The 26,513-nt window shown below is 52.7% G+C and overlaps 8 protein-coding genes across 8 annotated transcripts; 2 read left to right on the top strand and 6 right to left on the bottom strand.

Moving 5' to 3' along the window:
• Window positions 1-625: 625 nt before the first annotated feature.
• Window positions 626-4,309, bottom strand: COCSADRAFT_162605 (uncharacterized protein; the record flags this gene model as incomplete). Its single annotated transcript, XM_007704226.1, has 3 exons — window positions 626-729; window positions 788-3,884; window positions 3,968-4,309. 3 exons carry the CDS (start codon window positions 4,307-4,309, stop codon window positions 626-628), a joined length of 3,543 nt encoding a protein of 1,180 aa, XP_007702416.1.
• Window positions 4,310-5,589: 1,280 nt separating this feature from the next.
• Window positions 5,590-6,613, bottom strand: COCSADRAFT_38892 (uncharacterized protein). The gene is made up of 3 exons (XM_007703946.1): window positions 6,444-6,613; window positions 6,182-6,347; window positions 5,590-6,123 (listed from the first exon to the last, which is right to left on the bottom strand). The coding sequence occupies exons 1-3, from the start codon at window positions 6,484-6,486 to the stop codon at window positions 5,706-5,708; spliced, it is 627 nt and encodes a 208-aa protein (XP_007702136.1). The 5' UTR covers window positions 6,487-6,613; the 3' UTR covers window positions 5,590-5,705.
• A 226-nt stretch (window positions 6,614-6,839) lies between these two features.
• On the bottom strand, window positions 6,840-9,712 carry COCSADRAFT_38893 (uncharacterized protein). The gene is made up of 4 exons (XM_007703947.1): window positions 9,418-9,712; window positions 9,222-9,292; window positions 8,869-9,100; window positions 6,840-8,787 (listed from the first exon to the last, which is right to left on the bottom strand). The coding sequence occupies exons 1-4, from the start codon at window positions 9,420-9,422 to the stop codon at window positions 7,014-7,016; spliced, it is 2,082 nt and encodes a 693-aa protein (XP_007702137.1). The 5' UTR covers window positions 9,423-9,712; the 3' UTR covers window positions 6,840-7,013.
• A 398-nt stretch (window positions 9,713-10,110) lies between these two features.
• On the bottom strand, window positions 10,111-10,435 carry COCSADRAFT_228045 (uncharacterized protein). The gene has a single exon (XM_007704227.1). The coding sequence runs from the start codon at window positions 10,331-10,333 to the stop codon at window positions 10,169-10,171; it is 165 nt and encodes a 54-aa protein (XP_007702417.1). The 5' UTR covers window positions 10,334-10,435; the 3' UTR covers window positions 10,111-10,168.
• A 1,545-nt stretch (window positions 10,436-11,980) lies between these two features.
• Window positions 11,981-14,305, bottom strand: COCSADRAFT_95508 (uncharacterized protein; the record flags this gene model as incomplete). Its single annotated transcript, XM_007704228.1, has 2 exons — window positions 11,981-12,148; window positions 12,215-14,305. The coding sequence occupies 2 exons, from the start codon at window positions 14,303-14,305 to the stop codon at window positions 11,981-11,983; spliced, it is 2,259 nt and encodes a 752-aa protein (XP_007702418.1).
• A 723-nt stretch (window positions 14,306-15,028) lies between these two features.
• COCSADRAFT_28504 (uncharacterized protein) lies at window positions 15,029-19,261 on the top strand (the record flags this gene model as incomplete). The annotated part of the gene is made up of 3 exons (XM_007703870.1): window positions 15,029-16,450; window positions 16,507-16,596; window positions 16,655-19,261. The coding sequence occupies 3 exons, from the start codon at window positions 15,029-15,031 to the stop codon at window positions 19,259-19,261; spliced, it is 4,119 nt and encodes a 1,372-aa protein (XP_007702060.1).
• A 91-nt stretch (window positions 19,262-19,352) lies between these two features.
• Window positions 19,353-21,015, bottom strand: COCSADRAFT_228058 (uncharacterized protein). Its single transcript, XM_007704229.1, has one exon. It carries the CDS (start codon window positions 20,968-20,970, stop codon window positions 19,444-19,446), a length of 1,527 nt encoding a protein of 508 aa, XP_007702419.1. The 5' UTR covers window positions 20,971-21,015; the 3' UTR covers window positions 19,353-19,443.
• Window positions 21,016-21,180: 165 nt separating this feature from the next.
• Window positions 21,181-26,332, top strand: COCSADRAFT_147534 (uncharacterized protein). The gene is made up of 4 exons (XM_007704230.1): window positions 21,181-21,386; window positions 21,529-21,690; window positions 21,795-24,909; window positions 24,958-26,332. The coding sequence occupies exons 1-4, from the start codon at window positions 21,331-21,333 to the stop codon at window positions 25,960-25,962; spliced, it is 4,338 nt and encodes a 1,445-aa protein (XP_007702420.1). The 5' UTR covers window positions 21,181-21,330; the 3' UTR covers window positions 25,963-26,332.
• The last annotated feature ends 181 nt before the right edge of the window (window positions 26,333-26,513 follow it).

The following is a 26,513-nucleotide window of genomic DNA, read 5'->3' on the forward strand; positions in this document are numbered from 1 at the left end:
GAGTATCTGGGTGAGAAGGGGACAGACCGCATCTTTGAAAGAGAAAACAACGTCGTCCAGAAGATTAGTAGTCGAAAAAAAAACAGCAGAAGTAGTGCAATGTTTGGATTCGTATTAGCTTTTAGACATCCCCCTTTTCCTTCTCCCTCCCCAGTTATCTTCTTCTTACACCATCATTTCTCCCCCTCTGCCCACATCCTCGTCACCACACCTCATTAATCCCCAAATAGACATAGAATTTTTCTCTTCCCAAAAAAGGCGAACTCCTCAAAGCGGCCTGGACCCCCTCAAAAATCGAAGAGGGGGAGGTGCCAATAAATCAAAAGAGAAGACGAAAAAAAAGACAAAAAACAAGGCAGATGGCAAGCGCAACCATCGCCGCCGCCACGGAGTACAGTACCATCGTACAGTCTGTGCTGAAAATTCTAATGTTGGGTTGAAAAGAGAGGACAAAAAAGGAGTAATATATATAAACAGGTATGCAAAGTAGAGTACAGACCACGTCGAGCGTAATGGGGGATGGAGTAGCGTTGAAGCATTTGATTGATGAGCGTTGAAGAAGGGTGAGGAGGCGATGTATGTGGAGGAAGACAAGGGGGAGGGGGTATGTACCATTGAAAAAACCCTAATTAAGGAAGCCCTTGCAACCGATTGAGCCGCAGAGACAAGGAATACGATCCGTGGCGTCAATTTCACGCTCGAATTTGTAGTCGTAGGTGAGTTCCTCGTCTAGAGAGTTGGGTTAGTATTATTGCATTAAGAAAACTGGAATACAGACAAAACTCACCAGACTGAATATCCCTCAACGCATAAATGACAATACGCTTGGTGTTGTCGACACGGATAATCTTGGCTGTGCAATTGGGCGTGCAAGAGTGATTGATAAAGCGTGCAATGCCACCCATCTTTGTCGCATCGATGACCGTATCTTCGTCGATTCGGAACAGGTAACTTGATCCCACGCCTTGCATGTCGTACTTGGCTTCTCGGAGATCGGCCACACGCTGTCGGACCTTTTCACCAACGTACTCGATAATCATGTCATTGACGGCAATCGGTTCTTGGGCGTACAGACCCCAGTTGTGGATGGCTGAACGGTCAAACTTGACCAGCTTCTTGCGCTTCTTGAGCTGATTAAAGCGGAGAGCATCACCCTCAGCTCCAGAAAGATTCTTGGAGATATTAATGTCGTTGACCATGCGACGGTTGTTGGCGCGGTTGGCACGTGAGTTTGCGGTTGACGCTTTGTTGGCACTCGTCTGGAATTTGAAGCCTTCGACTGACACGACGCTTCGCTCCTCTTGCTTAGCACGGCGTTGGCGTTCTTCGCGCTCCTTTTGTACGCGAATACGATGAGGTAGGTATTTCGATTTCTCAGATTCGCGAATCTTCTTGATGCCTTCTGTACGAGCTGAGCCAGTCGCGTTGGGAACGTAGTATCCTTCAATCTTGGTCTCGGTGCGGGAAACGCCCTCCTGGCCGTTGCGATTGAGATGCTTGATGGATTTCTGTTTCCAGGCCCATGATTGAGCATCTCCAATACTGGCGGGAGCGATGGATTCAACTGCCTGCTTAAGAAGACGTAGATCTTCTTCATCCTTGAGCAGATGCTGCCAACCATCAATATCCATGACAACACTAAAGTCGTCATCAACCGTCTTGCGAGGTATATCGTGAGATACGCTCCAGCAAACAGAAGAGGCCCGCTCATCTTGCTCTGGAGTAGTTTCCTCAACCACCGCCTCTTCAGCAATCTCTGCAACCTCCTTGACTTCAGGTGCCTCCTCTTCTGTAGGTACTTCAATCTCCGTAACTTCCACCTTTGCAGCCTTCGCTTCCTCTTGAAGTTGCTTCTTGGTCTTTCTCTTTGGCTTGGCAGCCTTCTTCTTGAGTGATGTCAGTGTTTCGGGAAGTTCGGTCGTCTCGATAGACTTCTTTGCCTCTTCATCTTGAGTGACAATCACTTCGGGCTCCGTCTTGTCCATCGGGCTTCCTTCGACACCAAAGATTACGTCTGCCTCTTGTTCAATCTTCCGCAGCCTCCTGAAACCCTTGAGCGCTTTGTCGGCCTTCTTCCAGATTGGCGATGAGCGTGGGAGAATTGCGAGAACCTGTTCTAGCTCTTTCTCCGCCATGTTTTCAGGGTCTTTGTGAATACAATGAGCAAGCAAACTTCTCGCGTGCGAATCGTCCATCTCCTCATCACTATCTTCACCCCAGCCAGTCTCAATGCGACGTCGCTTGGCACGGTGAGCTCTCGACGACTCTTCCACTTCATCTTCGATATCCGTAGAAGGAGCTCGGCTGATAGGTCTGCTCTCTTGCTCCTCAGTGCCGCGTGTCAACTGGCTGCGGTTTTCGTCATCCGATTCTTCTGGTTCAAACATTTCAAGCATCTGGCGATGCAAACCACGAGCCACACGAGGCTTGGGTGCGGATGCCTTTCTTCGCTCGTCGGCAAACGCATTGACAACCTTTGGAGGCTTCTTTCCACGTCTCGTGCTGGGGTCATAAGCACCAAATCCTCTACGACCACCACGGCCACCAAGGCCTCCATTGCGACCTCTCGGAGTACCTGCACCGAAAGCATCGAAGCCTGGAGCGAGCAGCGCTGGGGGTCGAACATCCTCGTCCTTCTTTGGCGGACCTGGAATGTTGTACTTTCGGCGCTTCTCGACGTGCAACTCAGGATCCAGTAGCTCCAGTATGGTGGGTGCGGCAAGTTTAGTCTTGATGTCTCCAAGAAGCTTTTCCTGCAACTCCTGCTTCAGAACGTCCAACGCAGCCCGTACAGGATCCAGCGAGTCTGCCCTCTGCTTCTTTTCCCATTCCAAGTCCTCCGCCTCTTCCTCTTCTATTCGCTTCTCCATGGCCTTGCGCTTCTTATCGGCAATTACACGCTCAGGACTAGGACTTCGTTCATAGTTCGGATCGCCATATTGGTTACACTCCATGTTCATGACATACGTAAACAGAGCCTGCATATGACACTCCTTATAGCATCGAACAGTCTCATCCTCGCCGCGCTTCGATTCCTCAAATGTCACATAATAACCTGTTTGGTCGCATCTTACCGAAGACCACCGAAAGTTTTTTAACCGCTTCTTGAGATGTTCAATCGTGGTGCTGAGGACAGGTACGTATGCGTGTGCGATGAAGATATAAGGCTTTCGTTTCAGCGTAGGTTTGATCGGTTCTCGTTCGATGAGGTACGAAAGCGCTGCCTTTCGTGTCAACGGTTCCCGCATCATCGGCATCGGTGGACGAGCGCCCTTCCCAGAGGGTCCTTTTGGAACATTGGCTGGCAAGTCGAAGTTTGCGGGAGCGGTGGGCGTCGCGAGGCTGGCTGTTTTCGTGGCATGTTTGGCTCGTAGCTTCTCTTCTTCCTTGCGACTTTGTTGCACTGCTACATCCACCAGTTTTGAACATCTCCGACCTTCGCGATCCGATTGTACCTTGATCGTGTGCTGGGCAAGGCGCTGGTTGGTGCCTTCTCGCTCAGCTCTTTTTGCCGAGGTACTGGCTTTCATGCCTGTAGTACCACGACCGGGTGGAGTGTCGCGAAATTTAACCAGACATATTCCAAGTGGGCTGCCATTGTCGGGGTGTACTTGGTTGTGCACAGTCTCTACTTCACCGTAGGCGGAGAAGAAACTACGGAGCTGGACATCTGGAGTCAGAGGATCAAATCCTGTGACGACCACTTGGGTCGCAGGTCCCGGACCGCATGATATGCGCTGGTCGAAAGAGTAGGGCTTGGCTACATAAGGCGCTATCCTGAGTTTCGATTTCGGGGCACCTGTGAAAGAAGTCTTAATGACATAGTTCCCAGTGGTATAGCCGGCAATGGCCAGGCGCGGGTCGGGAGGAGGAGATGCGTCGCCCTGTAACACAAGTCAAGTTAGCCTTAGCGTCACAGGGCGACCACATCTATGTATGTATGTATGTATATGTAGCCTTCACGTACCTTGTCCAGTATTGTGCTGTATTTCGCCGTTCCCTTCGCCCTCGCCCGTCTATCAAGTTTTGGGTCAAGCTGTGCGTCGTAGGTGGAGCGCTGGCCCAGCACGCCGTCGGCCGGGAAGACGGATCTGCGTGACTCGGGCGGAGTGTTTATGGGTGTGATGGTATCGGCGACATTGTTGGATGCGCTCGATGGGGCGGCGCGTAGGGAGGATGAGGTCGCGTGCATCGTCTCATGTGAGAGCTTGGAAGACCGCGGGCTGGGCAACTTGCCAGGCGGAGAAGAATCTGAGCTGGTCAAGGGTGTGAGGGCGTGCAGTGAATTGTTGTGACCAGAGCGCGACATGGTCCAGGGGGCGGAGGGTATGGACGAGGTAAGCGTAGGGGTGGAGGGATTCGAGTCAATGTCGTCTAGCAGATAGCTTGGGCGCTGCGCATTGTTTCTGGGCAAATCTGTATTCTTGTCCCCAAGGCCGCGCGTGTCCCCCACAGTCGTCGCCACGGTACTCGAAGGCGGGATTAAGAAAATAAGTGACCCGGCGGCACAAAACTAGCTGCCGCAGTCACCTGTCGTCTTTTTCGCCGCGTAGTATTGCTAGCATAGACTTTGTATCGAGAGGCAGTTTGTGGCCACGCCGCAAAAGCGCACCTCAATCCCAATCGACTTTGCGTATCAACACGTGTATGCTCCCTCCATGCTGGTGTGACGGCGAATGATGGACGAAAAGTGGGTTGAGGCGCTGCGAGTTGGGTGTACTCGGTGCAGCTGCAAGCCTGCAACAGGGTTGTATGGGACAACGCGCACCCGCGTACTGAGGACGTGTCAGGAGGGCCGGGCGGGGGCGGTAAAGAGGAAAAGAGATGGAAAAGGCAAACGGACGAGATGGGCGATCCAGTCCACAGTGCTCCGCTCACACAGATGGTGCTTGTATTGAGTGAGGGTGGTCTTTGAGGAATATGAGGTTGCAAGGTGAGGTTGCGGATCCCGGCTGCCAAGCTAGCGGCCCATAGGAGAAAAGGAGAGTGGTCTTGTTGCCAACCATCCTTCATCAACTCGACTGTCCTCTGACAATGCACCTTTACGGCACAGCCATCACGGTCGCATAGACTCCAGCATCAGAAATCGCCTGTAAATGCTACCAAGAGACTGAATTTCGCATCTGCGCAGCAAACTGTGCCAAAGCACGTCCCGCCCGTTGTCAACTCTGACAGCGTCATCGCGATCGCCTTGCGCCGGTTGCCACACTAGCACTGCCACATATACGCACAGCCTGGCTGGAAGACACCAAAACTGCGCGACACAGAGGAAGCAATCCAAAGACTGGAAGGAAGACACCAGCTGAGGATGCTATCTGGGGCTATTTTGGGAGGAGACTACACAGGCTTTACGCCTCATGCGCATGGTTTATGAAGGCTGGCTCGTGACTGTACATGTACTAACGTGCCGTGGTTCTTACTTGGACCAGAAGGACCAGGTGAAAGAAAAAAACGGTAATACCAAAACTAGCATATCGTAGGTTCCTGGAACGTGATCCAAAGACAAATCCAATGTCCGCATTATGTCAGAACGTAATATGCACAGTTGCTACAATAGAGTTTGACCTTATCTGTCAGCAATTGAGAAATGACCATGCTTGTGTCACAAATGACTCTTCGTTTTTTTTTGGAGTATATACCAGCATATTTCCTCTGCGTGCGTCCAGCTCTTATAAGCTATGCGCATCTTTTCCATCCACAATACTTTATTCGACAAACTTACCCTCAACCCACCCCTTGCGCTTAACACCCAGCTCGACCGCTGCACTCCCCCAATCTTCGCCATGGTTATGTCCAGACTTGCCGTCGCTTCCGCCAATTCCTGCTCTCATGAGACCTTGCTCATCGCTCAATAGCGTCAGCAGCCCAAAGATGACGGGCACGTTGTTGTCTAGCTGCAGCCTCATGAGTCCGTGGCTGACAGCGTCGGCAATGTACTCAAAGTGCATAGTCTCTCCCTTGATGAGCACACCAATGGCGATTATAGCGTCAAACGGCTGGTTGGATACTTTGGCAGCTGACTGTCCGGTGAGCGCCGTCAGATCGGATGTTGAGCCAAGAAGGTCGGCTGCTGCGCCTACGACGCCTGTGTTGGAAGATTGGATCTGGGATGCCGAGTATAGTCTGTTGAAATGAGCGTTAGCTTGAACCTTTCTTTTTTTTTCCTCCATGATCCACATACTGCTTGACAGCATACGGCAGCTCGTAGCTCCCAGGCACATCCTGCACAACGATATTCTCGTCCTTGACACCCGCTTCCCTCAGCTTCTTCCTTGTGCCCTCGAGCAGCGCGTCAATAATCTTGGTGTTCCATCTTGCGTGGACGATGCCAATGCGCAGTCCAGAGCCTGCTCATGTCGCGTCAGCATGGAGTTCCTAAGGGCGGGTGAAGGATGTAGTGGTGGTGGGGGCGGGGTTGGCATTGGCATGCGAGAGCTACGGACCATCGTATGTCTTTGGCGAGCCGGGACCTTTGAGGGATGCCATAGTAAAATTCCGTATATATCCGAGTATATGTAGCAGACGTTTGGAGGAGGAAGAAGTATGCGCAGGCAGCTCTGGAACCGTCGGGGTATTGTAAGCTTGGCCTTGGGAGCGGGTTCAAGGATGCAGGAACCGGCGCACTACCATGAGGCTGCCCCGCAACCGAGAGGCAGGGATCCCCAATTCTGACAATGCTGTCATCAGACCAGGGGGATGAAACGCCGCGCCGTGACTAGACCCTCACCGACCCATGCGGGCACCTACATCACCCTGCCACACAAGCAATCAGTACCATACTACATATAAGCAAAAGGAATACGAGTAATGAAGAGATATTTTGTTCATTTCTTCTAGTACCACAAGCTGCGCAAAACGCATCGCTCTGCATCCTAGTTATCGTAAAATTCAATGCCATACACATAAGCTGCGTCCAGAGTTTCCATTCATAAATCCCACATCTAGTCCAAATCCCAAATGATACACAGCTTCTCTAGCCCAGAGAACGCCATGTAAACTACACAAACGCTTGCTTACTCGACAGTCACAGACTTAGCAAGGTTGCGGGGCATGTCAACGTTGACGCCCTCGGCAACCGCCATCCAGTAAGACATAAGCTGCAGAGGAATGACATTGATAAGACCCTGGAGAACATCGACGTTCTTGGGCACCTCAATCTTGTCAGTCTTGTCAGCGGGGAACTCGGGGTCGTTCTCGTTGCAGATGATGATTGGACGACCGCTACGGGCAATGACTTGCTGGTATGCGTTGAGCGACTTGGCAAAGATGTCGTCCCGGGTTAGGATCATGACAATGGGGAGGTTCTCGTCGACCAGAGCCAAGACACCGTGCTTGAGCTCTCCAGACATGACGGCCTCGCAGTGGAGGTACGAGATTTCCTTGATCTTCAGAGCACCCTCGAGCGCAGTGGCGTGCTGAGAGCCACGTCCGAGGAGGAGCAGAGACTTTTGGTTCTTGAACCTCTCGCAGAGCTTCTTGATAGGCTGGTCGAGCTTGAGCACCTCCTTGAACTGGTCAGAGATCTTGCCGAGACCCTCGACAATCTCCTCACGCCTCTTCTGCTTCGAGGCACGGTCCTCACTGAGCGATAGAGCAAACATGACCATGCAGACGAACTGCGAGGTGTAGGCCTTGGTGGAGGCAACACCGATTTCGGGACCGGCGTTGATGTGAACACCGCAGTGAGTGAGGAGGGAGATGGAGGAACCGACAGTGTTGACAATACCAACAGTCAGGGCACCACGCTCCAAGCAGTAGCGGAGAGCACCGAGCGAGTCGGCGGTCTCACCAGATTGCGAGACAAAGACGCAAGTGTCGTCACGGAAGACGGGTGCTTGGCGGTCGAGGAAGTCAGAGGCCAACTCAACGGCAATGGGGATCTCGGTAAGCTCCTCAAAGACACCACGAACAGCCATACAAGAGTGGTAAGAAGTACCGCAAGCAATGAAGATAATCCTCCTGCATCGCCTGATGGTGGAGATGTACTGACGGAGACCACCGAGTGTGACGGTCTTGTTGACAGGGTCGAGACGTCCACGCATGGCGTTGACGACGGACTCGGGCTGCTCGAAAATCTCCTTTTGCATGAAGTGGTCGAAGCGGCCCTTCATAATCTCCTGGAGCTGGATCTCCAGAGTCTGGATGGTACGGACGTTGGAGGATCCGTCATCCTTGTGCAGGCGGTGAATGTTGAGGGAGCCCTCGTGGATGTGTGCAATGTCGTCATCCTCGAGGTACAGGACCTTCTTGGTGTGCTCGACAATGGAGGATGGGTCGGAGGAGAGGAAGAACTCGGTGGGCATTGGGGCACCGTCGTCCGAGAGGAAAGCGCGGGATTGCGATCGGTGGAGGAGCGACTTGTCTGGGGGAGCGAGCAAGTTGTTCGACTTCTTCAACGCAACGTTGTGGGCGGCGCTCTCGGCGGGGAGAGCAGCACCCTCGTCGTTGTACTCGACATCGACAAAGTCGACCTTCATCTTCTTTTGTGTCCGTACACCAATGACAAGGGGAGAACCCTTGCGGGCAGCCACAACCTCATGGGGGTAGTGGACAGACTTGACAAGGAGACCAAAAGCACCCTGGAGCTCCTTGATGACAGCCTTGACGAGCGATGGGAAGCTCAGGTCTGGGTGCTCGTTGTAGATGTACTTTGTGAGCTTGGCAATAGCCTCAGTGTCCGTCTCCGTCTCGAACTTGAAGCCCTTGCTCTCGAGCAGGGTCTTGAGTTCCTTGTAGTTTGTGATGATACCGTTGTGGACGACGGAGAACTCCCAGTTGGGGTCAGACCTGAAGGTGGGGCGTCAGCACGAGCAGAATGCAGTGGCGGGCCTGAAGGGTGCATTGAGCAGCCAGACAAGACAAACATACCTGTGGGGATGGCAGTTGACACGGGAGGGGGGACCGTGGGTCGCCCATCGTGTGTGGGCGATACCGGCGTGCGAGTCAAAGACCTTTCCGAGGTCGAAGTTCTGCTCCTCAACGAGCTTCTTGAGAGAGGCGACCTTGCCAACCTCCTTGACGGCGTAGACTTCGTTCTTCTTGTCACCGTCGACAGCGAGACCGGCGGAGTCGTAGCCGCGGTATTCTAGACGTTGCAGACCTGGACGTGGAGAAAAAAAGCAAATGTCAGCCGTCGTCATTGTGAAACCCCGCCGTCCTCAACAGAACCAGACCCGTAGGAAGAGAGCTAGTGAGGACAGCGAATTGGGCGTCCCGCTTACCATTGATCAATGTGTCGAGAATGTACTTCCTGTCCTTCTCCACCAGGTAGTTGATGTAACCGAAGATTCCGCTGTTGAGGGGAAAGTAGTCAGCGGCAATGTTGCAATGTTTCCATCGACATAGTCTCTCTCTTTCTCTGCGTGTGCGTGTGCTGTGGTGGTCTACAGCTGCAGGGCGGGGGCAGTGGGAACTTACCACATGGCGAAGAAACGAAAGAGGGGAGTCGATTACAAATGGGAAGCGATTGTAGGGTTGTCGGTGGGGGTGAATTGGCAGCAGGGACAAGATAACGGGAGGGGGGAAGGAGATGGTATGGACAGGATATGTGAGGAGAGAAAAGAGCGGTGGTGTGTTTGACTTATACGTCTCAAGCCAAGCACTGAGCAGCATGCCCCAGCGGCGCCCTTGTCCACTCCACCTTGCTAGTCTCGCCAATGCAGCGTATCGCACCCACCTGTAGCGCCGCTCTACCACGCCTGAAGCTCGTATACTCGACAAGCCTTGCGCAACGGACTGACGATGCTCGCCCGTCCCCCTCGCCCGTCATGGGCCCTGTCCCATCGGGTTCCGCGACTATTGCAGCGGCCAATGGGTGCACAGTCGCCCCGTTACCGTTCCTGGATCGATCGCCCGCCATACCCATCGCTGCTCAGGGACCGCGAGGCGCAGCACCTCCAAAATAGAAACACTAACTCAACACTCGACCATTTTGCCCATCGATATGCTGGTAAATTCTCTGCTCAATGCTACTCAATACCTCGTGTCCCTGACCTGACGGCTGCCAACCCCCCAACTAGGGACTGCTTACGGGAAGCATTTCTAATTCTGTAGTAAGGCAATTGCTCGCCAATACAACCCCCCCTATACACGACTCCTACATGCTACGTCAGCAGTACCGGGTTGCAGCTCCCGACACGGAGCTAAGCACGACGAATCAATCGGCCTGTCAATCACGTTCGATCCTTTGTTTGCTTCGACTCTGTGTGCTGGTACAGTGTGCATACCTACCTACATATGTATATGTATGTATATGCGTGCAGAGAAAAAATAAATAAACAAAAAAAGCACAATGCAAGCAAATAAACAAAGTGGGAACTGCCCTCAAGCTCATGTCCCACTAACGGCGGAGCTCTACCCGCGCTCCAGCTCTCCACCCACCCACCCACCACCTTCTTGGATAGCAAGTACGTCCATCAGACGGTGAAGGGAAAACCAGCACCCTGCATGTCTGTATCCCAATTGCTTTGCCCGGCAAGCCGCGCGCGAACCAAAAGCCGTAAAGCAAACCCAAAAGCAAAACAGCAATGTACTCTGGATGCAGATTGTAAAGAAAAAAAACGCCACTGGGCGTTATTGTTACCCCGCCACAGGGTCGAATCATCAGCTCCAACCCTCAACGTGTCCCAGCTGCCAACCCATTTCTTCCGTTGAGCAATCGGCAGCAAACACGGTGAGAATGGCGAGCGAGTGCCATATTGCCAACAATCTCAAAGTTCCCTGTTGTCACCTAGCGCTGCTGGCGAGCCCGCTGCACGAGTGTATGGGACGAGCTAGACGAGGAAGGCGTGCCGGGTGGGGTGGGGGAGACGGAGGGGGAGAGGTTGCGAGGGGAGGGGAGGGGATGCCAGACCGGCTCTTTTTCCACATGGTCCCAACCAGACCAGCGGGCGTCTATCACTTCCCCCCCTCTATTCAATCAATCAATCAAATCTCTCTCCCCTTGCTTCGTAAATACGATTGATCAGGCAAAAGCGGGTTCAAAGAGGCCACATTTCACCTTTCTTCTACTTCTTCTTCTTCTTTTTTTCTGACTGACCGCCTTTGACCAACCCGCCCCGCCTGCCCACTTTCGCCTCTCTCTATCTTACAAACATATCCCGTCAGAACGTGGTGCATCATCCTTTTTCAGCCGCACGCCCTCTCTCTCTCACATGCTCTCACTCTATCTCACTCATATTCTTGGCACACCCTTTGTTTCAGCCTTGCAAGCCGCTTTTTCGATAAAGTCTGGGGCCTGATTTTCCACGCCCTATGCTATCCACATCTCGATCCTATTTATCATCCCCGTTTGCTATGTGCTACTTTGAACCATCAGCCCCACTAATGGGAACGCTAGTCCTCGTATTTCCCTTCCAACGAGGGGTTTTTCTTACTATTCCATGAGTAAGTGACGGAAGTGAGGCTGGAGCTATTGTATATATCCTTGTGGCTCAAGTCAGATATCCGGATGCATGTTTATCGGAGGAGGGGGGGGGGAAGAGAAAAGATGGGTTTATCAGAGGACCACGTGATTTTTATTTGTGCAGGTTGAACATCGGCGCTTGCACGTGACCGTTTGTTGAGTAAGGACTCATGTTTTCTCTTCTACGGGAAGGAACATAGGACTTCCTATCTAGTACCGAACATTGCCTGTACAAGAAAACACACAAAGCGGAAGGAGAATAAGCCAATGAGACTGCAAATTTGCATCCATATTACTAGCAGCTAAAAAAAAAGAGCCTAATCCGCATACTCTGTCACTCTATCCATATAAATGCGCACATGCCAATTTATCGTTACATACAAATATTCCTATCAACCGAACAAAAACTCCATCCCCTTGCTTCGCGTCCCAGGTCTCAAATCACATGTCCCCTATCGCTGAAATGCCATGACGCGTGATGCAAAACTAAAACTCGTTCTCAGAAAAGAAAAAGGCAAAGAAAACGTGGTCGATACGAAAAACAGCACAATGAAGGAGTTGGACAGTGTCAATCAACTACTTGCTATCACAGTACCCAGGTGCCTTGGGAGCTCCACCCTGGATCCAGCTCTCAACGGTAAGGGTCGTAGTGTACACCATGCTGATTGCGCCAACGATGCAGAGCAGGACGTCCAAAGCGCGGGCAGCTGTTGTGCGAGCGACGGCGCGGTAATGGAGCATAGGCTGTATCATTTCGTTAGTCAAAAACCTCGAACTAGATGAAGGATACTTTGGAAGGCAAGAACTTACAGGATATATAAACACGAGCGGAATACACGCGAAACTGCCCACAAGACTAACAAACTTATCCAGATCACCCGCGCCAGCCCACGCCAGCGTCGCGCAAACAAGCACCATGAAGAAGCGGAAAAAGTTCTTCTTCCACTTGACATAGGGATTGTATTTGCCGGTACGACTGAACAATTGTTGACTCGTAATCTCGATCGCAGGGTAGATTTGCAGAGGGGTCGAAAGTAAGATAGCCAACGAGTAGATAAACTGCACGCCATTGACGAATTTGTTGTCTTGGGGCATATTCAGCAGGACGACAGTCTTCGTCTTGGAGCCGAACGCGGCGTAGGAAAGGGCGCCGGCGCTGAGGAAAATCACGGTGATGATGATCATGACGCCGCCGAGTACCTTTGGGAACTTCTTGGGATCCTTCATGCCGGTTTGGATGGGGATGATGAGACCGATGCCTTCAAAGGTGAAAATTGCGGTGCCGATGAATAAAGTCCAGTCCTTGGCGTTGAAGTTTGCAATATCGGAGATGCCGCCTTGATCCACAATAGTAAAGATGTCATAGTAGTAGAGGTACACGAGACCCATGAGGATGAAGAGATCGGCAACCAGCGCTAGTTTCTGGATGTGGTTGATGTTGCGGTAGAGCGACAAGGGCAGGAAAATGGCCATTTGCATCATGATCATGTATTTGATGTCGATGAAGGTTTTGCAGTTTGACACGGCGAGGACAAAGGCTTGCAGGTTCTCGGATACGAAGACAATGTAAGCGGAGGAGAAGCCGATTTGAGAGACGACTAGGGAGGAGTTGATCATGTTACGCATCCAGTTGCCGTATAGATGGAAGCCCATGTCTCCGAATGAGTGTTCGACGACGAGACGGGTAGAGACGAGAAGAACGAAGCACGTGTATGAGAGGCCAGCTACTGCGAGAAGTACGAGGTTGGAGAAGACCATGCCACCGTTGAGGAAGGCTCGCGGCAGGAAGAGCACACCCGTTCCGACAAACGACTTGAGGAGCAGCATAGCCGCACCAGTAGGAGAACCTGTGCCTGTCTTCTTGGGCTTGCGTCTCCTGCGCTTCCCCGGTGTAAGAAGGGCACTCGACTCGCCATATTCTCGGTCTTCATCCTCGCTTTGCGCACCAGAGTCGAGAGCATCCGACGAAAAGTACTCATCAGGTCCTAGCACCTCGTCGTCCTCTTCCAAAGACTCACCAGCAAAGTGGCCGTACAGAGTGAGGAACTCGAGAAAGTTGCTGGTAAAGACCGGGGGCTGCTGCCGAGACTGCTGGACAGTACCGTATCCAGCCGGCCCGGGTGCGGGCGAAGGGCTACCCGCAGCTCTGCGAATGTAGTTACGTCGGAAACCACCTGGCTGTCGGATCGAGTCAATATCGAGAGCCTCGTCCTCAGGCTTGCGGCGAGACCCGTGGAAGCTCTTGCTGCGCTGCATCTTGCCCTGCTCCTCGGCCTGCTGCTGCTCGCTCCACCTGTAGATCTGTCGCGTAATATCACCGCCCTGAAGCTGCAGACTGGAGAACTGCTCTTCGTCATCCTCAGGTCGCATGCCTGTCGACTGTGCATCATCGTCGCCTATCTGGCCGCGGTTGGAGCGGCTAGGCGAGGCATAGTGTCCGACAAGATGGCGACGGACAATCTCGGGGTCTTCGTAGGGAACAGGGGAGCGGCCACGGCCGTCGAACGAGCCATAGTGACTGGGAGGGCCGCGAGGGGCGGCTTCCTGGGCGGGAGAGAGGGGACGTATCGGAGGGGTGCCGAATCGTGGAGGAGAATTGCCCAACGACTCCCTCAGTGCCGACGAGAGGTTCGACTCGGATGGCCCAGGAAGTGACGAGTGCGGGTCTACGCGTCCAGGTAAAGGTGTTTGTATTGACGGCGAGTTTGCAGTCTGCGAGGGTGTAGGTATTTGGCGTATAGCTGGCGAGCCGTTAGGCTGAGAAGGAATAGATGAACCCAGCCTTGCCGTCGAGCTTGCGCGAATGGACTGGGCCTCGGCTGGAGAGCTCTGGCGAGATGCTCGCGCCGAAGACGACGACGCTGCCGGCGGATTCGAGGACGAGGAACGGTCGGCCGCCATTTTGGGTCGCGTCGTGTATCGAGAGAGTATCGAAGCAGAACCGGTTGCGATAACAAAAGTAGGAAGCTTCGCTTATCTGCCTCTTCTTGTGCAAGTATGCAAGGCCGCGATACAGGGGGCCTGCAGATATAACTTGGCGATGCAGACGGGCAACGGATGCGTGTCTGCGCGTGGATTATAGACAAAACGCGAAAAGTGTCGAGTCGAGTGGACGACGCGGAGTGCAAGACAGCAAGACAAGACGCAAGCCAGCACAACGAGGACTCAGAAGAACGGACTGGTCCGACAGCGATTGATTGTCTGTGCCGAGCGGGAGGCTGAGGTCATTTGGCCGAGGCGTGGGGCGCGGGATGACCATATCACGGCCTCCCTGCATGCGCCCCAACGGTGAATGAGGCTAAGGCGCTAACTGAGGCTACGCATTCCTCCCATGGCCATGACTTCATGCTTGCATCCTACGCGCGCTGGCCGGCTTTGTTTTCTGTGAACATACATAGTTGCGCCATCAGCGCTCCTCCGGCCTAGTCACCGCTGCTGCTGCATATCGCCCTTCTGCTTTCTGCTCCTTGCCGTCCGGCAGTCTTCCCGTCTGGTCGTCTCAACAGACTGGCGACGATACATACCTACAAGAGAACCATCGGCGGATCCCGCGCCTGCGCTCTGACCTCCGTCGACGTAACCATCCACACGTGCCCAGAACCAGGTTTTACATATGCCTAGACCATGACCGATGCAGACAATGCCAACAACGACTTGACTAGACGCCCATTGCCCAGGGCACGCTCAAACTTTGCTGCTCGTACTGCCCGCGACGACACTGAGCGACTGCATCGCCGCTCGTTTGTCCAGCAGTCACCGCCATCATCACCACCGACTGAGGGTACTCCGCTCCTAGCCGGCAGCGGACAGCAACATGGCAATGTATTGGATGGCTCGCAGGAGACTGAGCATCAACGGCGAGGTGTAGGTGGATGGCTCTCTAATTTGTTCACTTCGTCTCGAGCAGCCCCTGGGCAGGGACCCGCAAGTCATGGCAAGACGCACCCTATCATCGAGTCCTCCAAACCACGGCCTGGGGCTTTCCCCAGACCCGTCGGAGGCACAGACAAGCTAGGCACCTTTGCCGGTGTCTTCGTCCCTGTCACACTTAATGTCTTGTCCATTTTGATGTTTCTGCGTTTTGGCTTCCTCCTGGGCCAAGCTGGACTGGTTGGCATAATGGCAATGTTGATTGCCGCCTATGCTATAAACCTCTTGACTACCCTGAGTATTTCTGCAATCGCTACCAACGGCACCGTCAGGGGCGGAGGAGCCTACTACCTCATCTCGAGAAGTTTGGGACCAGAGTTTGGGGGAAGTATCGGCATTGTCTACTACCTTGGCTCCGTCTTCAACACCTCTCTAAACGCCGTCGGCTTGATCGACTGTCTCATCGAGAACTTTGGTACCCATGGAGGTAACATGGCAGAGTGGATGCCCCAGAGCTACTGGTGGCAATTCTTGTGGGCTACTATTGTCTTGGTCGCATCTACCATCATCTGTCTAGCTGGTAGCGGGCTGTTTGCACGTTGTAGCAATGGACTGCTAGTCATTCTGCTTGTCGCGACCATCAGCATTCCCCTCTCAGCTATAGTCTTACCTCCGTTTTCTGAGCCCAAGGAGCACGTTGTGTTTACAGGCCTTAGTATGGATACCTTTCGTCAGAACCTGCTTCCTCACTTCACCCGCGGCGCGGCAGGCAGTGTAATTCACCGCCGCGAGAATTTCCAAGATCTCTTTGGTATTCTCTTCCCTGCCACAGGAGGCATTCTTGCTGGTGCTAGCATGAGCGGAGACTTGAAGCACCCCAGTAAAGCCATCCCAAAGGGCACCCTGTACGGCATAGGGTTGACCTTTGTTCTATACACTCTTGTCATTTTCGCCATGGCGGCATCCATAACCCGCGAGACCCTCTACAGTAATACTAATGTTATTCAGCTAACCAATGTTTCCGGTGCCGTCATTCTTGCTGGCGAGATGGCGACATCATTGTTTTCAGTACTTATGGGTGTCATTGGTTCTTCCAAGCTCTTGCAGGCTCTTTCTCGCGATCATCTCATTCCAGGACTTTCATTATTTGGTCAAGGTACCAAGAAGTCTGATGAAGTATGTTCTTCCACTTGGACAACGAACATATAAGCCTGATATCTAACCCATCACAGCCAATCTACGCCATCGTCATTACTTATGCCATTGCCCAAATCACCATGTTTGCCGATATCAACCAAATTGCTTCCTTCATCACAATGACAGTATGTCTGCTCACGAACATATCTTGCACTTACAATCTCACCGTCTAATCATTTCCAGTATCTCATGACGTTCCTTGTCACCAACTTGGCTTGTTTCTTACTCAAAATTGGATCTGCCCCAAACTTCCGGCCTTCATTCCACCACTTCAGCTGGCAGACAGCCGCGATAGGAACGGTTGCATGTGGAGCGACTATGTTCTTTGTTGATGGCTTCTATGCTTCCGGCTGCGTAGGTCTGTTGATGGTCCTTTTCCTCTTGATCCATTACACGACGCCGCCAAAGCCCTGGGGAGACGTTAGTCAAAATCTTATCTTCCATCAGGTTCGAAAATACCTACTCCGTCTGCGCCAAGAACACGTCAAGTTCTGGAGACCACAAATTTTGCTCCTAGTCAACGATCCAAGGCGGCAGTACAAACTAATTCAGTTCTGCAATTCTCTGAAGAAAGGAGGTCTCTTTGTCCTAGGACATGTCATTGTCTCCGATGACTTTGGTGAAGCTGTGCCCGAGGCTAGACGACAACAACAATCCTGGACAAAGTATATCGATTTCTCCAGGATTAAAGCGTTTGTGAATATCGCTATCTCACCTAGCATAGAGTGGGGTGCTCGCAACATCGTACTAGGTGCAGGTTTGGGTGGTATGAGACCAAACATTGTCGTCATGGGTTTCTACAATCTGCCGGAGCTGAGGCAAACACAGCCATCAGTGGGAATTCCATCACCCCAGCCCTCGCGACCCACCAGCAAGGCCGCAAACAACCCCATGTCTCGGAAGGCTGTACAAGCAGCAGCAAGACGCCGCGTGACTGGCAACACGCACAGTCCGCTTCCTACAGACGCCATGAAGCCAGAGAATGCAATCGCAATCCGCAGCTATGTGACCATCATAGAAGACCTCATTACAAGGCTCCAAGCAAATGTTGCCATAGCTAAGGGCTTTCAAGAGCTTGAGGTACCACCTGCAAGGCTAACAACAAAGCAAAAAACGCTTAATTTTCTCGGTCTGGGTGATATTGAGATTGATGACCCATCTAAGGAGTACATTGACCTTTGGCCGATTCAAATGTCAGCAGAGACTGCTACCACTGGTGATGAACCCCTTCGGAAGAACGTCCTAACAACCAATTTTGACACTTATACACTCATCCTCCAACTAGGTTGTATATTACACACTGTACCATCGTGGAAACGCATATACAAGCTGAGGGTATGCGTCTTCGTCGAATATGAGACGGACGTGGAAGAGGAACGAGGGCGTGTTTCCACCTTGTTACGTAATCTACGTATTGAGGCCGAAGTCCACGTCTTTTGGCTATCATCTGGAGACCTGGGAATGTACGAAGTTATCATTAATGGACGCGACGAAGGAGACTTTGACCAGACTGGGCGGGACATCGACTACTCTCTCGAAGATGAGCGCTGGTGGCAGGACATCAAGCGGCTTCGCCAACAGGGCAGTCTGACAGCCAGCCAGGAACTGGAGCAGACGGTCGACATTCTTGAAGCTGTCACAAGCTGGCCAATTGCTTCATTTCAACATGGCAAGCAAGATGCTAACCCGAAGCGCTTCTCTGCGCTGAGAAAGATGTTACGAAAGGCTAAGCGCAGGTCGTCAGTTAGAGAAAGTGGTAGACTCGCAATGCGTAGTCAGAGATTACCTCTTGCTCTACTTGAAGATAGCGACAGTGATACGCAACCATCGATTACCGGGGAACTTGAGCGAGAAGATGACGATGCTGATGACGAGGGCGTAGCATCAGATAGCGAGGCCGTAGTCAGCGGCAGTAATTTTGACGAATACGACCTGGACGCATCAAGTGACGAGGACAATCAAGATGGCCCTACCACTTCGCTGCGACGCAGAAAAACAGCGCCGAGCACTTCATTCTTCTCCCGCCAGCTCGACCTCCGCAAGGCCATCTGGAAGGGAAACCGCAAAGACGCCTCTTCACAAGGCGAAGACAGGCCAACCACACAGTCCGTAACGCCTCTCAAACCCCATTCCGATGCCAGCGCCTCCGACACCGCCATCCTCCGTGCCGAAAATCATCCAAAATCCCACAGCGTAGCCAGCTCTTCCTCCCAAATCTCCGGCTCCTCCCGTCCAAACCCCCCAACCATAGCTCCCCCCATCCGTCGCCAATCCCTCCCAAAATTCACGTCGAACCCTACCCCCCGCGCCGCCGTCTCCACAGAAGAAGACCCCCAAGGCCACTCCATCATGTTCATCGACACCCCGAAACCCAACTTAGCACCCACCCAAAACCCGCTCGACACATCCTCTTCCGCTGTCCAAACAAGCACCCTCCCACCCCCTTCCTCCACCCACCTCGCATCCACCTGCCAACCCCCTCCCCCAACCGGCACCGGTACCAGCACGACCCCATCTCTCGCCTCGGGCTTCCCAACCCACCAATCGCTACCCCTCTCCTTCAACGACCTGCCCTGCCGCGCTCAGCACCTCATCCTCAATGAACTCATGCGGCGTCATAGCTCAGCTACAGCTGTTATTTTCACCACGCTGCCAAGTCCGCTGCAGGGGACGTGTGAAAGTGAGGCGGAGAGCGTAAAGTATATCAGTGATTTGGAAGTCTTGTGCCAGGGGTTGCCGCCCACGCTGTTGGTGCATAGTAATAGTATGACTGTTACTATGAATTTATAAGCATTCCAGCGGGGAGTAAGAAGGAGAGAAGGAGGGGTGGGGTTGACTAAGAGAAGGAATCTTGAGAAAGTGGAATTAGGATTATCAAATCGGTAGTTAATTTAAATTCTGGATTATAAATTCCCCTATTGCAACTAAAGGGATGGAAATGAAAATTTTGACATTTCTTTTTTGTAAAAGGGTTACTCGCTATCATCGTCACTACTTGACTCTTCCTTCTTTTCCGACGCCTCAACTTCGTCGTCGTCGTCATCATCCGGTATTCCCGTCATGGGGAATGCTTTTAAACACGTGATTCGCGTGCCAGTAGAATAGGATCCGAGTAGCTTTCCGACCTGTGGTGCTGAGAACCCCTTTTCCCCTTCTCCGTGTTGCTCGCTTTTACCGTCGAGATCAGAGGTGTTTAGTGCCCAGAGACGCACTGTGCCATCGCTACACGCGGTGACGATGACACAAGTAGACTGTGAGAGCGGTAAGATTTCAAAGTCTTTTACTCGTCCTGTTAGTCCGGCGGCTGGACCACCGATTTGCGCGAGGAGTTTGCTCTCTGGGATATCTTGCTTCTGTTTCCCTGCTTTGGCATCGTCTTCGTGGGTGATAGTTTTACTGGTATCGTAGACTAGTACGCGGCCGTCTTCCGTTGAAACGAGGAGAATACTCTCCCTCTGCATCGTCTTAGGCAGATACATTATCTGATGAATTTTTGATCTGGGCTCGGGCGCGATTTTGGCCTTGGGTTTGGAATCGATAGTGAAAACGACGAGCGCGCGGTCGAATCCGACTGCGAATTCCTCGCCGTCTGGGTCCCAGAGTACGCGCCGGGCTTCGCCGGAGGAAAAGCGACCCTCGCCTACGGCACCCAAGATGCTGTGGTCGAAGTTCAAGACGCCGGCTTTTTTCCCGGTGACAAGGTTCCAAAGGCGCATGCAATTTTCGCCTTTGCCGACACTGAGCATAAGTTTCATGCTGGGGTGCACGGCGAAGTCGTTGATGCCAGAGGGAACTTCGCCAGGGCCCGCGGTGTCGCCGCTGGGTCGGCCTTGGGGCTTGGGTATTGGTGCTTTGATGGTTGAGAGGGCGGTCCAGTCACGTGTTCTTGTAATAGCAATGGTGCTGTCTTCGGCTGAGCTCAGGAGCTTGCTTCGTGTGGGAAAGTAGAGCGCTGTGATATTAGAGGAATGGTGGAGGAGGGATCCCAGTTCCTTGTTTTTGGGGTTTTCGGTGATGGAGCCGCCGTTGAGGGAAGGGAGTTTGGGTCGGTTTTTTGAGGGTGGAGCGGTGGAAATCGAGTACAAGTTTATGCGCTCGTCTGTGCTGCCTGTTGCGAGCGTGACTTTGGAGGTTTCGTCGGACAGGGGAGAGAGCGCCATGCAGCGGATGGCGGACGCATGGGCGTTGAAGAGAAAAGTGTCGGTAAAATTGACTTTTGGAGCGTCGGATTCTGGCATTGAGGCGTTGTCTTGGCCAGTAAGGAGGGCACTTGGGACAGTCGCTGCAAAGCCATGGAGAACTCTTTCGTAGGACCCAGTAATAACTTGGATGGTTGTTGTGTCTGGAATCGCATTGCCATTCTCTGTGACGGTGGTCTGCACTTCGGTGGCATCCTCTACTGCAAGCTCCTTGAATTTTGATGCAACCTCGTTTTTCCTGCTCTTCAAGGCCTTGGCTGCGGCAGCGCTCTCGCCATTCTCTCTCTTCCTCTTGGCCATTGTCGATTAACTGTTGCTTTTGTTGGCGTTGCTGTTGTTGTTGCTTCTCCGCGTGTTGGTGTCCAAGATCCAGAAGTTTTTTGATGCAGCAAGCCAAGCTAGCCCAAAAGCGGCAAGGTGCCATCCGCGGAGGCCTATTGGGCCCAAGCTAGGCAGGGCTTATCGCCCCAACCCTGCAATGCGGCGCGCAACAGCGAAAGCGGGTGCTCTTTCCCTCACGTTCTCGCAAGTCCCGCGCATCAAGCCCAGTATATCGCATACCACCTTTTCATCAACCAACGCGACCACCATCCCCCATAATTCATCACAACGGCGGCACTCGTGGATAACGGATGTCGGCCTCCGTTAGTCGGCCTTCATATGTCCCTCGACAGTTTACGGGAAACCCTACGCCAGGAGAAGACAAATGAAGCCGCGTAAGTCATGCTCGACAACTGTGCATCGCGTTTGCCATTTGATCGATAATATCGATCAAATGCGGCAATGCGACACCGAAAAATCGCTCCGTTTATTTTGATAGCGCGTTGTTGTGGTCTGGTGCTAATGTCATGTTTCCAGACTCGCATCCACGACGTTGCAGCGCCATTTCCGGGCTCTCTGGAAGGTAACAGGCTGCTGCAATGCCACTCTGAACGGGCACCAGCCCAAACCAGAGGACTTCGTCTACAACGAACCGGACGAGGACGAACTGCATTTTCTCGAAGAAAACGACATTTCAAAGTAAGATGCCTCTCCATCTGCATTGTCGCTGTACTGTCGCTACAGTTACTGTTGTTCGCGTCGTCGCTGCTGCCCCCAATCTGCTAACACGGTCGCGTCTCTAGAGGTCGACGCTTCAACGATGCATCTTTACCCTACCCCGTGGCCCACGCGGATACTCAAACAACGCTCTCTAGCACACTACCATTCCAGAATCCCACCAAATCAGTCTTCGCAAAATCATCGCCGTCTTCAGCTGTCGGCACCCCCAGCCTTGAAGATCAACTGTGCGCTGCCTCTGCCTCGCCCTCTGATGCAATCCAACCCAAGAACATAGTCGACGCATCAATGCCAAGCGACACTATTAATGTTGTTCCTTGGGTAAAGACACCGCATGTAAAAACGCCCCCTATGGAAGAGGAGGAAACGGAAAAGGTCAACCTTGAAGCTGCCGACGCTGTCCAGGATGCACGAGATCAGAACGATTCTGCCGCCGATAGCCCTGCTGCAGACCCCAAGGATGTCGCCCCGCCAATGGACGAAGATGTAGATGCTTCTGCAACCGAAGACCAGCCCAAGTCACCACAGGTTGTACATCTGCCACCGAAAGAGGAGCAAGAAGCCAGGCTGCAAGATACGGAGAAGAGGCTGAGCAAGGCTGCTGAAAAGGAACGAAAGGAAGAAGAACGTCTTGCCAACCTTCCCACACATGCGTCCATCGATGTGTCCTCGCCATCATCCACCGTTGGACCATACTCTCAGGCGACACCACATGCTCAACACCACTCTCCCGACACCAGCCCAGACATGGAAGCCTACAAGGAACGCAACAATGTACCGCTACCAGACGACGATGTCCTCGACCCTGCTGCTCAACAAGTAAAGGAGGATCACGAGCGTGCGCTACAAAAACGATTGACGGAAGCAAGGGAACATGCTCGAGCACGTGAAGAGGACTCTCCCACACCCGACATTGAGAAGCAGCTAGAAGATGAGCAAGCAATACGCATAGCGCGAGACGGAAAGAGCCGCTTAAGCGAATCACAGCCCGGAAGCGACGTGCATTCGTTGACAGAGGGTATCGACCATATTTCACGTAATAATGTTCCAGACACGGACCAGTCGACTGAGTGGAAGACCGCCCAGGACAATGCGGTTGACTCGTTGCCAACGCCAGCTACGGTCGCTGCGGAACCTTCGGCCCTGGACCGTGACAATGCCGACCGCAGAAACAGCCAATCGCAACCTATTTCCGCTACTGTTGATCACCCCACACCCCCTGCTGACGTGGATACCGAGATGCGTGATGCACCAGCGACAGACACGCGGGGTACAACTTCACCCCAACGGCACAACTCTCACAACGACCGTATGACCACCCGCGTCGCTTCTGGAGCAATTCGACAGAAATCTGTTTCCGAGATCATCTCAGACAAGGCGGCTCACAAGTCGATCCTCACACCTCGTTCGAGCAATCTGTCGGCTTCCACCAGTCCTCCCCGAGCGAGGACTACCCAGCGCAAATCCCAGCAAGTCTCGACTATCGTGTTTGCAAAGAAGACCCCAACCCGAGCGTCGAAAGCCCTGCAATCATACAATGAAGACTATGCCTCTCTTCAGGGTGCTTCGGAAGATTCCAGTCGAGATTACCTGGAGGGACTGTTCAAATACCAGGCTCATCACCCTCCGCGGTCTGTGCCCTTACAGGACCTTGTTGCATCTGCAAGAAAGACGGTGTCGACAGCAGGAACACTTGCAATGATTCGTGAGCACCAAGACTACAAAATCCTCAAGAGAGTGTATCAGTTACAAAACGCCAACCGGTGGTCTTTACGACAACTTCAAAAGGCAGCTGAACCCGAACGTCCCTTTACCCACCAGGACCAGCTCCTCCTCGAAATGAAGTGGATGCAGACGGATTTCAAAGAAGAAAGGAAATGGAAGAAAGCTCTTGCTGCTACATTTGCAGAGTGGTGTGCCGAGTACGTGAGCTGCTCATCGGAAGAAAGGGCAAGCCTACGGGTCAATGCACACATCCCGAAGACTGCAAGGCGCACAAGCAACGATGAAGATATGAATGATGCCCCCACGCCAGACCTCGTCCATTCTAGCACGCATGAGACAGAGAGCGAGTCTTACGGTGACGATGATGATGTTCTCACACCTGTCAACGCCAACCCTCCTACTGGTCTCTTCTCCCTAGGATACAACGATGTCGTCATGAAGATCAATCGCACGCCTGCCAGCGATACCATGTTCCGGGAACTACCGCTCTACGATCCCATGTTCGAGGGCTCGAGCGACACCAATCCATTTTCTTTAACGGAACCCCCTATTCTTCCTGTTTCGAAGTTTGTCACTGGAAAGCTTGTTTCACAAATCCAAGGCCCACCAAAGAAGCGAAGTAGATACGACTACGACTCTGAAGATGAGCCTTCGACGCCACCAAGTCGATGTGGAACCTCAGCAGAACATTCGATGCCATCCACTCCAGGCCGCAGACTGTTCTGCCGCAATGATCTGCCACCAGAGATGACCAACGTTGCATTGTTTAATGCTGAGAACAAGCACGTCCGTGACCGTTTGCAAGCCGCCCACCAGTTCAGGCCGCCAACAGAGTTCAATATGCCTACTGTGTCTTTCTTCGAGAACCGGACTCCGTCGCAGTGGTTATGGGAGGAAGACCAAAAGCTGCGAGCTTTGGTCAAGGAGTACACATTCAACTGGTCTCTGGTTTCTCAGCAACTGTCTCTACCATCGCTATTTGTATCTGGATCAGGTCGTCGGACACCTTGGGAATGCTTCGAACGCTGGGTACAGCTCGAGGGACTGCCAGCAGAAATGTCAAAGACACAGTACTTCCGCACCTACCAAGGTCGGTTGGAGCAAGCCAACAAGACTGTGTTTGCTCAGTTCCAGGCCCAACAGCAGCAACAGCAGCAGCAGGGACAGACACCAGGCCAGCCACGAAGAAGACCCACAACTACGCCCATCCGAGTTGAGAGGAGAAGGGAGAACCGCCATCTCGCCATTATTGATGGCATGCGCAAGTTAGCCAGGAAACGCGAATCTGCTGCCCACAAGCAAGCCGAGTCCCAAAAGGCCGCTGCGCTTCGCAAGGCACACGAGCCTGCGCCACCAAAGAACACCGTTCACACGCCTCAAGAGTTCAGTCGTCTCAAGTGGGAACGCGAAGAGAAGCTGAAGCAACGGCAAATGGCGCAGGAGATGATGGCTAGAGTAAGATACCCCCGTTCCGAAAGTTTGTACGCTTCTGACACTACACAGCAACAAATAGCAGCACAGCGGCAGCAGGCCCAGATGCAGGCACAAGCAGGGATGACGAACGGTGTCAACAACCAAATGCAACGTAATGGCACGCCTGGGGGCAACAACAATGTTCCTCCACAAATGGCTAATGTGTCTATGCAGCAGGGTCAGAACGGCCCGACAATGGCTGCCAGGGGGCACCAATCCCAGCAAGGCATGCCAGCTAATTTCGGAAATGGTAACATGTCTGGTGTCCCCATGGGCACACCAGGTGTTCCCCAGGCCCAGATGCAGGGTAACATGCAGAACGGACAACGTATGGGTCCGCCGGAACAGATGCGTATGGCAATGCAAAGAGGCCAGTTCAACGCTAACCAACAACATCAATTCCAACTCCAGCAACAACAGATCAATATGGCCAGCAATCTGTCCCAGGGCATGGGTATGAACGGCATGCCAAACGCGAACATGATGGCATCCATGCCTAATCAAAACATGAATGGCGCCATGAATGGAAACATGAACAGTGCGATGAACGGAATGTCGAACAATGCCGGATCTCCACGGATCAACCAGGGCAACGGAAACATGCAAACCCCTGCACGTCCCTTATCCAGCGGACACATGCCTCAACTCCTCCAATTCCAAAATCAACTAAAGGTACAGCATCCGGACTGGACCCCAGAACAAGTCACAAAACAGGCCTCCGACCACCTCTCCCGTTTCCTGGCTAAGCAACGTACACAGGCAATGAACGCAGCAGCTGGATCACCTGGCGTATCTCCTGGTCCGCAAATGGCGAACAACCAGTACTTCCAGCAAAATGGTGGCGTGGCCAACACTCAGCCAAATGCGGTACAGAACTATCAGCAGCAACTTGTTCAGCAACAACGGCTGATGGCCAGACAGCAAGCCGGTAGTCCAGGATTGAACGGTCGACCACCCAGTCGAAGCGCGACACCGCAAAACCCGCAAATGCAACAGAGTCCGGGCATGCAGCAAGCGCAGATCAACCGGACCTAGGTATCCCGATTGGCTGTAGGGGCCTCGCGCGAAAACGCCTCCTCCTCATCGTTGCCCTGTATATACTTTTAATGTTGCTTGTTTAGCGTTGTTCTTCTAAAGCGTGAGAAATCTGTTTGATGGTGCACAGTGGAGGAAATGCCTAGTTGAGAAAGCATGGTGTTATTGGCGTTTGGCGGCGCTATTGCGAATTGTAGAGGCAAGGTGTTTTGGGCAGTGGGACTGGGAATAGGTGAGGAGGAATTGGTCTTTTTCCAGCTTTTGCTGGCTACAATGCACTTCCTGCCAACGAGGCTTGTAGAAAAAGCCCGTAGAACTTTCTGAATATCGAACAACTCGAGCATATTGTCGAGGACAATTACCTTAGCTGATTTGCTTGTCAAGTGTTGTTGCTGTTTGTGTGAAGTCTGATTGAATTTGTAAGTGATAGAATCAACTATGATTAGTTGAGCTTCTCTTCATTTTGTATTATCACGTCTTAATATCTGGTAATGCCCTTGAGTGAACGTGGCCGGGAACTCGGGCCTTCGTGTGGGGACGCACGTTCACGG

This window comes from Bipolaris sorokiniana (assembly GCF_000338995.1).
Source record: "Bipolaris sorokiniana ND90Pr unplaced genomic scaffold COCSAscaffold_11, whole genome shotgun sequence".
Classification (NCBI taxonomy): domain Eukaryota; kingdom Fungi; phylum Ascomycota; class Dothideomycetes; order Pleosporales; family Pleosporaceae; genus Bipolaris; species Bipolaris sorokiniana.